This window comes from Salmo salar, chromosome 18 (genome assembly GCF_965601325.2).
Source record: "Salmo salar chromosome 18, fSalSal1, whole genome shotgun sequence".
Taxonomy (NCBI): domain Eukaryota; kingdom Metazoa; phylum Chordata; class Actinopteri; order Salmoniformes; family Salmonidae; genus Salmo; species Salmo salar.
In genome coordinates, this window is record NC_138308.1 from 98,673,661 (window position 1) to 98,688,376 (window position 14,716).

Here is a 14,716-nt window from a genome sequence, read left to right on the forward strand (position 1 = left end):
ATGACCCCAAACTGAGGTTTCCTCCTCTCTAACCAGTCCCTCAGGAACACCTGGGGGTTATAAAGGGTTCATAAAGAGTTTATAGGGGTTCATAAGGGTTTTGTAAAATGTGATGACCCCAAACTGAGGTTTCCTCCTCTCTAACCAGTCCCTCAGAAACCACCAGGACACCTGGAATACATAGTGGCTATAAGGGCTTTATAGAGGTGTTATAGACTCCCAAAGGTCTCCTCTCTTGCTCGTCTCGCAGGAAATCTGTTTTTATAAAAAGCTTATAGATGATTTACAACAGGTTTATAAAAGTGGTTAGAGGAATTATTTGGGTCTTTTAACAGGTTAATAAAAAGATTTTGTAATCTGTGTGCTGATATTGCACAGGATGAAGGGTTTATAAATACCAATAAAAAGGTGTTATATTGGGGGTCTGTATAGGCTTTATAATAAAAACTGGGATCTGTAAACGGTACTGACCTGTCCTAGGATGAGAGGAAGGACCACAGTCATAAAGAGCTGAGAGAAGATGGAGGAGAAAGGAACGGAGGATGACGAGCCCAGCTGGAGGAGGAGAGAGGATGAACAAGGGATGAGAATGTGGCAATATAACAGGTATTGGCATTGATTATAAAAACACTCTTCCAGTAGCGGTATGAAACACCTTTGGCAATTTCTCAGTTTGGCTGGGCGGCCAGCTCTAGGAAGAGGCTTGGTGGTTCCAAACTCCTTCCATTTAAGAATGACGGAGGCCACTGTGTTCTTGGGGGACCTTCAATGCTGCAGACATTTTTTTGGTACCCTTCCCCAGATCTGTGCCTCGACACAATCCTGTCTCTGAGCTCTACGGACAATTCCTTCGACCTCATGGCTTGGTTTTTACACTAACATGCACTGTCAACTGTGGGACCTTATATAGACAGGTGTGTGCCTTTCCAAGTCATGTCCCATCAATTGAATTTACCACAGATGGACTCCAATCAAGTTGTAGAAACATCTCAAGGATGATCAATGGAAACAGGATGCACCTGAGCTCAATCTCATATCAAAGAGTCTGAATATTTATTTAGATAAGGTATTTCGGTTTATTTTTTATAAATTTGACAAAAACCTGTTTTTGCTTTGTCATTATGGGGTATTGTGATGTCATTATGGGGTATTGTGATGTCATTATGGGGTATTGTGATGTCATTATGGGGTATTGTGTGTAGATTGATGAGTAAAAACATTTATTTAATTAATTTTAGAATAAGGCTGTAACGTAACAAAATGTGGAAAAAGTCATGGGGTCTTTCTGAATGCACTGTACATATTACCTCGACTAACCTGTACCCCCGCACATTGACTCTGTACCAGTACCACCTGTATATAGCCTCCACATTGACTCTGTACCGGTACCCCCTGTATATAGCCTCCACATTGACTCTGTACCGTAACACCCTGTATATAGCCTCCACATTGACTCTGTACCGGTACCCCCTGTATATAGCCTCCACATTGACTCTGTACCGGTACCCCCTGTATATAGCCTCCACATTGACTCTGTACCGTAACACCCTGTATATAGCCTCCACATTGACTCTGTACCGGTACCCCCTGTATATAGCCTCCACATTGACTCTGTACCGTAACACCCTGTATATAGCCTCCACATTGACTCTGTACCGGTACCCCCTGTATATAGCCTCCACATTGACTCTGTACCAGTACACCCTGTATATAGCCTCCACATTGACTCTGTACCGGTACCCCCTGTATATAGCCTCCACATTGACTCTGTACCGGTACCCCCTGTATATAGCCTCCACATTGACTCTGTACCGGTACCCCCTGTATATAGCCTCCACATTGACTCTGTACCGGTACCCCCTGTATATAGCCTCCACATTGACTCTGTACCGGTACCCCCTGTATATAGCCTCCACATTGACTCTGTACCGGTACCCCCTGTATATAGCCTCCACATTGACTCTGTACCGGTACCCCCTGTATATAGCCTCCACATTGACTCTGTACCGGTACCCCCTGTATATAGCCTCCACATTGACTCTGTACCGGTACCCCCTGTATATAGCCTCCACATTGACTCTGTACCGGTACCCCCTGTATATAGCCTCCACATTGACTCTGTACCGTAACACCCTGTATATAGCCTCCACATTGACTCTGTACCGTAACACCCTGTATATAGCCTCCACATTGACTCTGTACCGGTACCCCCTGTATATAGCCTCCACATTGACTCTGTACCGGTACCCCCTGTATATAGCCTCCACATTGACTCTGTACCGTAACACCCTGTATATAGCCTCCACATTGACTCTGTACCGGTACCCCCTGTATATAGCCTCCACATTGACTCTGTACCGGTACCCCCTGTATATAGCCTCCACATTGACTCTGTACCGGTACCTCCTGTATATAGCCTCCACATTGACTCTGTACCGGTACCCCCTGTATATAGCCTCCACATTGACTCTGTACCGGTACCTCCTGTATATAGCCTCCACATTGACTCTGTACCGGTACCCGCTATATATAGCCTCCACATTGACTCTGTACCAGTACCCCCTGTATATATCCTCCACATTGACTCTGTACCGGTACCCCCTGTATATATCCTCCACATTGACTCTGTACCGGTACCCCCTGTATATAGCCTCCACATTGACTCTGTACCGGTACCCCCTGTATATAGCCTCCACATTGACTCTGTACCATAACACCCTGTATATAGCCTCCACATTGACTCTGTACCGTAATACCCTGTATATAGCCTCCACGTTGACTCTGTACCGTAACACCCTGGATATAGCCTCCACATTGACTCTGTACCGTAACACCCTGTATATAGCCTCCACATTGACTCTGTACCGTAACACCCTGTATATAGCCTCCACATTGACTCTGTACCGGTACCCCCTGTATATAGCCTCCACATTGACTCTGTACCATAACACCCTGTATATAGCCTCCACATGTATTCAGCATTTCACTGTAAGGTCTACTACACCTGTTGTATTCAGCATTTCACTGTGAGGTCTACTACACCTGTTGTATTCAGCATTTCACTGTGAGGTCTACTACACCTGTTGTATTCAGCATTTCACTGTGAGGTCTACTACACCTGTTGTATTCAGCATTTCACTGTGAGGTCTACTACACCTGTTGTATTCAGCATTTCACTGTGAGGTCTACTACACCTGTTGTATTCAGCATTTCACTGTGAGGTCTACTACACCTGTTGTATTCAGCATTTCACTGTAAGGTCTACTACACCTGTTGTATTCAGCATTTCACTGTAAGGTCTACTACACCTGTTGTATTCAGCATTTCACTGTGAGGTCTACTACACCTGTTGTATTCAGCATTTCACTGTAAGGTCTACTACAACTGTTGTATTCAGCATTTCACTGTAAGGTCTACACCTGTTGTATTCAGCATTTCACTGTAAGGTCTACTACACCTGTTGTATTCAGCATTTCACTGTGAGGTCTACTACACCTATTGTATTCAGCATTTCACTGTAAGGTCTACTACACCTGTTGTATTCAGCATTTCACTGTAAGGTCTACTACACCTGTTGTATTCAGCATTTCACTGTAAGGTCTACTACACCTGTTGTATTCAGTATTTCACTGTAAGGTCTACTACACCTGTTGTATTCAGCATTTCACTGTAAGGTCTACTACACCTGTTGTATTCAGCATTTCACGTGAGGTCTACTACACCTGTTGTATTCAGCATTTCACTGTGAGGTCTACTACACCTGTTGTATTCAGTATTTCACTGTAAGGTCTACTACACCTGTTGTATTCAGCATTTCACTGTAAGGTCTACTACACCTGTTGTATTCAGCATTTCACTGTGAGGTCTACTACACCTGTTGTATTCAGCATTTCACTGTAAGGTCTACTACACCTGTTGTATTCAGCATTTCACTGTAAGGTCTACACCTGTTGTATTCAGCATTTCACTGTAAGGTCTACTACACCTGTTGTATTCAGCATTTCACTGTAAGGTCTACACCTGTTGTATTCAGCATTTCACTGTGAGGTCTACTACACCTGTTGTATTCAGCATTTCACTGTAAGGTCTACTACACCTGTTGTATTCAGTATTTCACTGTGAGGTCTACTACACCTGTTGTATTCAGCATTTCACTGTGAGGTCTACTACACCTGTTGTATTCAGCATTTCACTGTAAGGTCTACTACACCTGTTGTATTCAGCATTTCACTGTAAGGTCTACTACACCTGTTGTATTCAGCATTTCACTGTAAGGTCTACTACACCTGTTGTATTCAGCATTTCACTGTAAGGTCTACTACACCTGTTGTATTCAGCATTTCACTGTGAGGTCTACTACACCTGTTGTATTCAGTATTTCACTGTAAGGTCTACTACACCTGTTGTATTCAGCATTTCACTGTAAGGTCTACTACACCTGTTGTATTCAGCATTTCACTGTAAGGTCTACTACACCTGTTGTATTCAGCATTTCACTGTAAGGTCTACTACACCTGTTGTATTCAGCATTTCACTGTGAGGTCTACTACACCTGTTGTATTCAGCATTTCACTGTGAGGTCTACTACACCTGTTGTATTCAGCATTTCACTGTGAGGTCTACTACACCTGTTGTATTCAGCATTTCACTGTAAGGTCTACTACACCTGTTGTATTCAGCATTTCACTGTGAGGTCTACTACACCTGTTGTATTCAGCATTTCACTGTAAGGTCTACTACACCTGTTGTATTCAGCATTTCACTGTAAGGTCTACTACACCTGTTGTATTCAGCATTTCACTGTAAGGTCTACTACACCTGTTGTATTCAGCATTTCACTGTGAGGTCTACTACACCTGTTGTATTCAGCATTTCACTGTGAGGTCTACTACACCTGTTGTATTCAGCATTTCACTGTAAGGTCTACTACACCTGTTGTATTCAGCATTTCACTGTGAGGTCTACTACACCTGTTGTATTCAGCATTTCACTGTAAGGTCTACTACACCTGTTGTATTCAGCATTTCACTGTAAGGTCTACTACACCTGTTGTATTCAGCATTTCACTGTAAGGTCTACTACACCTGTTGTATTCAGCATTTCACTGTAAGGTCTACTACACCTGTTGTATTCAGCATTTCACTGTGAGGTCTACTACACCTGTTGTATTCAGCATTTCACTGTGAGGTCTACTACACCTGTTGTATTCAGCATTTCACTGTAAGGTCTACTACACCTGTTGTATTCAGCATTTCACTGTGAGGTCTACTACACCTGTTGTATTCAGCATTTCACTGTGAGGTCTACTACACCAGTTGTATTCAGTATTTCACTGTAAGGTCTACTACACCTGTTGTATTCAGCATTTCACTGTGAGGTCTACTACACCTGTTGTATTCAGCATTTCACTGTGAGGTCTACTACACCTGTTGTATTCAGCATTTCACTGTAAGGTCTACTACACCTGTTGTATTCAGCATTTCACTGTAAGGTCTACTACACCTGTTGTATTCAGCATTTCACTGTAAGGTCTACTACACCTGTTGTATTCAGCATTTCACTGTGAGGTCTACTACACCTGTTGTATTCAGCATTTCACTGTAAGGTCTACTACACCTGTTGTATTCAGCATTTCACTGTGAGGTCTACTACACCTGTTGTATTCAGCATTTCACTGTAAGGTCTACTACACCTGTTGTATTCAGCATTTCACTGTGAGGTCTACTACACCTGTTGTATTCAGCATTTCACTGTAAGGTCTACTACACCTGTTGTATTCAGCATTTCACTGTAAGGTCTACTACACCTGTTGTATTCAGCATTTCACTGTAAGGTCTACTACACCTGTTGTATTCAGCATTTCACTGTGAGGTCTACTACACCTGTTGTATTCAGCATTTCACTGTGAGGTCTACTACACCTGTTGTATTCAGCATTTCACTGTAAGGTCTACTACACCTGTTGTATTCAGCATTTCACTGTGAGGTCTACTACACCTGTTGTATTCAGCATTTCACTGTGAGGTCTACTACACCAGTTGTATTCAGTATTTCACTGTAAGGTCTACTACACCTGTTGTATTCAGCATTTCACTGTAAGGTCTACTACACCTGTTGTATTCAGCATTTCACTGTGAGGTCTACTACACCTGTTGTATTCAGCATTTCACTGTAAGGTCTACTACACCTGTTGTATTCAGCATTTCACTGTAAGGTCTACTACACCTGTTGTATTCAGCATTTCACTGTAAGGTCTACTACACCTGTTGTATTCAGCATTTCACTGTGAGGTCTACTACACCTGTTGTATTCAGCATTTCACTGTGAGGTCTACTACACCTGTTGTATTCAGCATTTCACTGTAAGGTCTACTACACCTGTTGTATTCAGCATTTCACTGTGAGGTCTACTACACCTGTTGTATTCAGCATTTCACTGTAAGGTCTACTACACCTGTTGTATTCAGCATTTCACTGTAAGGTCTACTACACCTGTTGTATTCAGCATTTCACTGTAAGGTCTACTACACCTGTTGTATTCAGCATTTCACTGTGAGGTCTACTACACCTGTTGTATTCAGCATTTCACTGTGAGGTCTACTACACCTGTTGTATTCAGCATTTCACTGTAAGGTCTACTACACCTGTTGTATTCAGCATTTCACTGTGAGGTCTACTACACCTGTTGTATTCAGCATTTCACTGTGAGGTCTACTACACCAGTTGTATTCAGTATTTCACTGTAAGGTCTACTACACCTGTTGTATTCAGCATTTCACTGTAAGGTCTACTACACCTGTTGTATTCAGCATTTCACTGTGAGGTCTACTACACCTGTTGTATTCAGCATTTCACTGTAAGGTCTACTACACCTGTTGTATTCAGCATTTCACTGTAAGGTCTACTACACCTGTTGTATTCAGCATTTCACTGTAAGGTCTACTACACCTGTTGTATTCAGCATTTCACTGTGAGGTCTACTACACCTGTTGTATTCAGCATTTCACTGTAAGGTCTACTACACCTGTTGTATTCAGCATTTCACTGTGAGGTCTACTACACCTGTTGTATTCAGCATTTCACTGTGAGGTCTACTACACCTGTTGTATTCAGCATTTCACTGTAAGGTCTACTACACCTGTTGTATTCAGCATTTCACTGTAAGGTCTACACCTGTTGTATTCAGCATTTCACTGTAAGGTCTACTACACCTGTTGTATTCAGCATTTCACTGTAAGGTCTACACCTGTTGTATTCAGCATTTCACTGTGAGGTCTACTACACCTGTTGTATTCAGCATTTCACTGTAAGGTCTACTACACCTGTTGTATTCAGCATTTCACTGTAAGGTCTACTACACCTGTTGTATTCAGCATTTCACTGTAAGGTCTACTACACCTGTTGTATTGAGCATTTCACTGTAAGGTCTACACCTGTTGTATTGAGCATTTCACTGTGAGGTCTACTACACCTGTTGTATTCAGCATTTCACTGTAAGGTCTACTACACCTGTTGTATTCAGCATTTCACTGTGAGGTCTACTACACCTGTTGTATTCAGCATTTCACTGTGAGGTCTACTACACCTGTTGTATTCAGTATTTCACTGTAAGGTCTACTACACCTGTTGTATTCAGCATTTCACTGTGAGGTCTACTACACCTGTTGTATTCAGCATTTCACTGTAAGGTCTACTACACCTGTTGTATTCAGCATTTCACTGTAAGGTCTACTACACCTGTTGTATTCAGCATTTCACTGTAAGGTCTACTACACCTGTTGTATTCAGCATTTCACTGTGAGGTCTACTACACCTGTTGTATTCAGCATTTCACTGTGAGGTCTACTACACCTGTTGTATTCAGCATTTCACTGTAAGGTCTACTACACCTGTTGTATTCAGCATTTCACTGTAAGGTCTACTACACCTGTTGTATTCAGCATTTCACTGTGAGGTCTACTACACCTGTTGTATTCAGCATTTCACTGTAAGGTCTACTACACCTGTTGTATTCAGCATTTCACTTTAAGGTCTACTACACCTGTTGTATTCAGCATTTCACTGTAAGGTCTACTACACCTGTTGTATTCAGCATTTCACTGTGAGGTCTACTACACCTGTTGTATTCAGCATTTCACTGTAAGGTCTACTACACCTGTTGTATTCAGCATTTCACTGTGAGGTCTACTACACCTGTTGTATTCAGCATTTCACTGTAAGGTCTACTACACCTGTTGTATTCAGCATTTCACTGTGAGGTCTACTACACCTGTTGTATTCAGCATTTCACTGTAAGGTCTACTACACCTGTTGTATTCAGCATTTCACTGTAAGGTCTACTACACCTGTTGTATTCAGCATTTCACTGTGAGGTCTACTACACCTGTTGTATTCAGCATTTCACTGTGAGGTCTACTACACCTGTTGTATTCAGCATTTCACTGTGAGGTCTACTACACCTGTTGTATTCAGCATTTCACTGTAAGGTCTACTACACCTGTTGTATTCAGCATTTCACTGTAAGGTCTACTACACCTGTTGTATTCAGCATTTCACTGTAAGGTCTACTACACCTGTTGTATTCAGCATTTCACTGTGAGGTCTACTACACCTGTTGTATTCAGCATTTCACTGTGAGGTCTACTACACCTGTTGTATTCAGCATTTCACTGTAAGGTCTACTACACCTGTTGTATTCAGCATTTCACTGTGAGGTCTACTACACCTGTTGTATTCAGCATTTCACTGTGAGGTCTACTACACCAGTTGTATTCAGTATTTCACTGTAAGGTCTACTACACCTGTTGTATTCAGCATTTCACTGTAAGGTCTACTACACCTGTTGTATTCAGCATTTCACTGTGAGGTCTACTACACCTGTTGTATTCAGCATTTCACTGTAAGGTCTACTACACCTGTTGTATTCAGCATTTCACTGTAAGGTCTACTACACCTGTTGTATTCAGCATTTCACTGTAAGGTCTACTACACCTGTTGTATTCAGCATTTCACTGTGAGGTCTACTACACCTGTTGTATTCAGCATTTCACTGTAAGGTCTACTACACCTGTTGTATTCAGCATTTCACTGTAAGGTCTACTACACCTGTTGTATTCAGCATTTCACTGTGAGGTCTACTACACCTGTTGTATTCAGCATTTCACTGTAAGGTCTACTACACCTGTTGTATTCAGCATTTCACTGTAAGGTCTACTACACCTGTTGTATTCAGCATTTCACTGTAAGGTCTACTACACCTGTTGTATTCAGCATTTCACTGTAAGGTCTACTACACCTGTTGTATTGAGCATTTCACTGTAAGGTCTACTACACCTGTTGTATTGAGCATTTCACTGTAAGGTCTACACCTGTTGTATTGAGCATTTCACTGTGAGGTCTACTACACCTGTTGTATTCAGCATTTCACTGTAAGGTCTACTACACCTGTTGTATTCAGCATTTCACTGTGAGGTCTACTACACCTGTTGTATTCAGCATTTCACTGTGAGGTCTACTACACCTGTTGTATTCAGTATTTCACTGTAAGGTCTACTACACCTGTTGTATTCAGCATTTCACTGTAAGGTCTACTACACCTGTTGTATTCAGCATTTCACTGTAAGGTCTACTACACCTGTTGTATTCAGCATTTCACTGTGAGGTCTACTACACCTGTTGTATTCAGCATTTCACTGTGAGGTCTACTACACCTGTTGTATTCAGCATTTCACTGTAAGGTCTACTACACCTGTTGTATTCAGCATTTCACTGTAAGGTCTACTACACCTGTTGTATTCAGCATTTCACTGTGAGGTCTACTACACCTGTTGTATTCAGCATTTCACTGTAAGGTCTACTACACCTGTTGTATTCAGCATTTCACTGTAAGGTCTACACCTGTTGTATTCAGCATTTCACTGTAAGGTCTACTACACCTGTTGTATTCAGCATTTCACTGTGAGGTCTACTACACCTGTTGTATTCAGCATTTCACTGTAAGGTCTACTACACCTGTTGTATTCAGCATTTCACTGTGAGGTCTACTACACCTGTTGTATTCAGCATTTCACTGTAAGGTCTACTACACCTGTTGTATTCAGCATTTCACTGTGAGGTCTACTACACCTGTTGTATTCAGCATTTCACTGTAAGGTCTACTACACCTGTTGTATTCAGCATTTCACTGTGAGGTCTACTACACCTGTTGTATTCAGCATTTCACTGTAAGGTCTACTACACCTGTTGTATTCAGCATTTCACTGTGAGGTCTACTACACCTGTTGTATTCAGCATTTCACTGTGAGGTCTACACCTGTTATATTCAGCATTTCACTGTAAGGTCTACTACACCTGTAGTATTCAGCATTTCACTGTGAGGTCTACTACACCTGTTGTATTCAGCATTTCACTGTAAGGTCTACTACACCTGTTGTATTCAGCATTTCACTGTAAGGTCTACTACACCTGTTGTATTCAGCATTTCACTGTGAGGTCTACTACACCTGTTGTATTCAGCATTTCACTGTGAGGTCTACACCTGTTATATTTGGCCCATGTGACAAAGAAAGTTCAATTTAATTCAGAAAGTATTCATACCCACTTGACTTTTTCCACATTTTGTTGTTACAGCCTGAATTTAAAATTGATTAAATTGAGATTTTGTGTCACTGATCTACACACAATACCCCATAATGTCAAAGTGGAATTTTGTTTAAAATTAATTTGTTAGAAATGAATACAAATTGAAAAGCTGAAATGTCTTGAGTCAATAAGTATTCAACCCCTTTGTTATGGCAAGGAGCCTAAATAAGTTCAGGAGTAAAAATGTGCTTAACAAGTCACATAATAAGTTTCATGGACTCACTCTGTGCAATAATAGAGTTTAATTTTTGAATAATAATTTAATCTCTGTCCCCCACACATACAATTATCTGTAAGGTCCCTCAATTCAAGTAGTGAATTTCAAACACAGATTCAACCACAAAGACCAGGGAGGTTTTCCAGTGCCTCACAAAGAAGGGCAGCTATTGGTAGGCAGACATTGAATATCCCTTTGATCATGGTGAAGTTATTAATTACACCTTGGATTGTGTATCAATATACCCAGTCACTACAAAGATACAGGTGTCCTTCCTAACTCAGTTGCAAGAGAGGAAGGAAACTGCTCAGGAATTTCACCATGAGGCCAATGGTGATTTTAAAACAGTTACAGAGTTTAACGGCTGTGATAGGTGAAAACTGAGGATGGATCAACATTGTAGTTACTCCACAATAGTAACATAAATTATTTAATGAGAGTGAAAAGAAGGAAGCCTGTAGATAATAACATTCCAAAACACGCATCCTGTTTGCAATAAGGCACTAAAGTAATACTTTATGTCCTGAATACAAAGCGTTATTTTTGGGGCAAATCCAATACATTACGAAGTACCACTCTTGATATTTTCAAGTATAGTGGCGGCTGCATCATGTTATGGGTATGCTTGTCATCGACAAGGACTAGGGAGTTTTTCAGGATAAAAATAAACAGAATAGAGCTAAGCAGAGGCTAAATCCTAGAGGAAAACCTGGTTCCATCTGCTTTCCATCAGACACTGGGAGATTAAATCACCTTTCAGCAGGACAATAACGTAAAATACAAGGCCAAATATACACGGGAATTGCTTACTAAGAAGACAGTGAATGTTCCTGAGTGGCCTAGTTACAGTTTGGCCTTAGAAATCACCTTGAAAATCTATGGCAAGACTTGAGACTTACCCAGAAAGGTGATTCTAAAACTCAGGGGGATGAATAATTATCTAAATAAAGATTAGTGTTTTAGTTTTCATATTTTTATGTTAACATTTTTCTTCCACTTTGACCATTGAGTATTTTGTGTAGATCGTTGACCCCCCCCCCCCCCCAAAAAAGACAATTTAAAATCCATTTTAATCCTAAACACAACAGAAATGTGAGAGAGAAAGAAAAGTCAAGGGGTTGTGAATTGTTTGTGAAGGCGCCATGTAGAAGATACTTACAAACAGTAGTAACAGCAGTGGTGTCACTATTATCCCCTGTAGACGGAGAATAGGAGATACATGTTGGTCAGGATCAATACTGGTCACAAGTTCCATAGTGAGGAAGTTAGTGAGTCCTGTCCCAGAACAGCCCAGGTCTCCTGTTTCTATAGAGCGAGTCCAGTATAGATGGACTAGTCCCCCTCCTCCTCCAGTCTCCTGTTTCTATAGAGCGAGTCCAGTATAGATGGACTAGTCCCCCTCCTCCTCCAGTCTCCTGTTTCTATAGAGCGAGTCCAGTATAGATGGACTAGTCCCCCTCCTCCAGTCTCCTGTTTCTATAGAGCGAGTCCAGTATAGATGGACTAGTCCCCCTCCTCCTCCAGTCTCCTGTTTCTATAGAGCGAGTCCAGTATAGATGGACTAGTCCCCCTCCTCCTCCAGTCTCCTGTTTCTATAGAGCGAGTCCAGTATAGATGGACTAGTCCCCCTCCTCCAGTCTCCTGTTTCTATAGAGCGAGTCCAGTATAGATGGACTAGTCCCCCTCCTCCTCCAGTCTCCTGTTTCTATAGAGCGAGTCCAGTATAGATGATATAGTCCCCCTCCTCCTCCAGTCTCCTGTTTCTATAGAGCGAGTCCAGTATAGATGGACTAGTCCCCCTCCTCCTCCAGCCTCCTGTTTCTATAGAGCGAGTCCAGTATAGATGGACTAGTCCCCCTCCTCCAGTCTCCTGTTTCTATAGAGCGAGTCCAGTATAGATGGACTAGTCCCCCTCCTCCTCCAGTCTCCTGTTTCTATAGAGCGAGTCCAGTATAGATGGACTAGTCCCCCTCCTCCAGTCTCCTGTTTCTATAGAGCGAGTCCAGTATAGATGGACTAGTCCCCCTCCTCCTCCAGTCTCCTGTTTCTATAGAGCGAGTCCAGTATAGATGGACTAGTCCCCCTCCTCCAGTCTCCTGTTTCTATAGAGCGAGTCCAGTATAGATGGACTAGTCCCCCTCCTCCTCCAGTCTCCTGTTTCTATAGAGCGAGTCCAGTATAGATGGACTAGTCCCCCTCCTCCAGTCTCCTGTTTCTATAGAGCGAGTCCAGTATAGATGGACTAGTCCCCCTCCTCCTCCAGTCTCCTGTTTCTATAGAGCGAGTCCAGTATAGATGGACTAGTCCCCCTCCTCCTCCAGTCTCCTGTTTCTATAGAGCGAGTCCAGTATAGATGGACTAGTCCCCCTCCTCCTCCAGTCTCCTGTTTCTATAGAGCGAGTCCAGTATAGATGGACTAGTCCCCCTCCTCCTCCAGTCTCCTGTTTCTATAGAGCGAGTCCAGTATAGATGGACTAGTCCCCCTCCTCCTCCAGTCTCCTGTTTCTATAGAGCGAGTCCAGTATAGATGGACTAGTCCCCCTCCTCCTCCAGTCTCCTGTTTCTATAGAGCGAGTCCAGTATAGATGGACTAGTCCCCCTCCTCCTCCAGTCTCCTGTTTCTATAGAGCGAGTCCAGTATAGATGGACTAGTCCCCCTCCTCCTCCAGTCTCCTGTTTCTATAGAGCGAGTCCAGTATAGATGGACTAGTCCCCCTCCTCCTCCAGTCTCCTGTTTCTATAGAGCGAGTCCAGTATAGATGGACTAGTCCCCCTCCTCCTCCAGTCTCCTGTTTCTATAGAGCGAGTCCAGTATAGATGGACTAGTCCCCCTCCTCCCCCAGTCTCCTGTTTCTATAGAGCGAGTCCAGTATAGATGGACTAGTCCCCTCCTCCAGTCTCCTGTTTCTATAGAGCGAGTCCAGTATAGATGGACTAGTCCCCCTCCTCCTCCAGTCTCCTGTTTCTATAGAGCGAGTCCAGTATAGATGGACTAGTCCCCCTCCCCCTCCAGTCTCCTGTTTCTATAGAGCGAGTCCAGTATAGATGGACTAGTCCTCCTCCTCCTCCAGTCTCCTGTTTCTATAGAGCGAGTCCAGTATAGATGGACTAGTCCCCCTCCTCCTCCAGTCTCCTGTTTCTATAGAGCGAGTCCAGTATAGATGGACTAGTCCCCCTCCTCCTCCAGTCTCCTGTTTCTATAGAGCGAGTCCAGTATAGATGGACTAGTCCCCCTCCTCCTCCAGTCTCCTGTTTCTATAGAGCGAGTCCAGTATAGATGGACTAGTCCCCCTCCTCCTCCAGTCTCCTGTTTCTATAGAGCGAGTCCAGTATAGATGGACTAGTCCCCCTCCTCCAGTCTCCTGTTTCTATAGAGCGAGTCCAGTATAGATGGACTAGTCCCCCTCCTCCTCCAGTCTCCTGTTTCTATAGAGCGAGTCCAGTATAGATGGACTAGTCCCCCTCCTCCAGTCTCCTGTTTCTATAGAGCGAGTCCAGTATAGATGGACTAGTCCCCCTCCTCCTCCAGTCTCCTGTTTCTATAGAGCGAGTCCAGTATAGATGGACTAGTCCCCCTCCTCCTCCAGTCTCCTGTTTCTATAGAGCGAGTCCAGTATAGATGGACTAGTCCCCCTCCTCCAGTCTCCTGTTTCTATAGAGCGAGTCCAGTATAGATGGACTAGTCCCCCTCCTCCTCCAGTCTCCTGTTTCTATAGAGCGAGTCCAGTATAGATGGACTAGTCCCCCTCCTCCTCCAGTCTCCTGTTTCTATAGAGCGAGTCCAGTATAGATGGACTAGTCCCCCTCCTCCTCCAGTCTCCTGTTTCTATAGAGCGAGTCCAGTATAGATGGACTAGTCC

At 43.0% G+C, this 14,716-nt stretch overlaps 1 protein-coding gene across 3 annotated transcripts in view; it reads right to left on the reverse strand.

Moving 5' to 3' along the window:
* slc10a7 (solute carrier family 10 member 7) overlaps positions 1-14,716 on the reverse strand; it is a 51,129-nt gene that overhangs the window by 11,791 nt on the left and 24,622 nt on the right. For all 3 annotated transcript variants that reach the window (XM_082965395.1, XM_082965396.1, XM_045711390.2), the window contains exons 6-7: positions 12,016-12,051; positions 472-555 (exon numbers count right to left, since the gene is read on the reverse strand). In XM_082965395.1, coding sequence (XP_082821521.1) covers positions 472-555; positions 12,016-12,051 — 120 coding nt within the window. The remainder of the gene's footprint in view (positions 1-471; positions 556-12,015; positions 12,052-14,716) is intronic.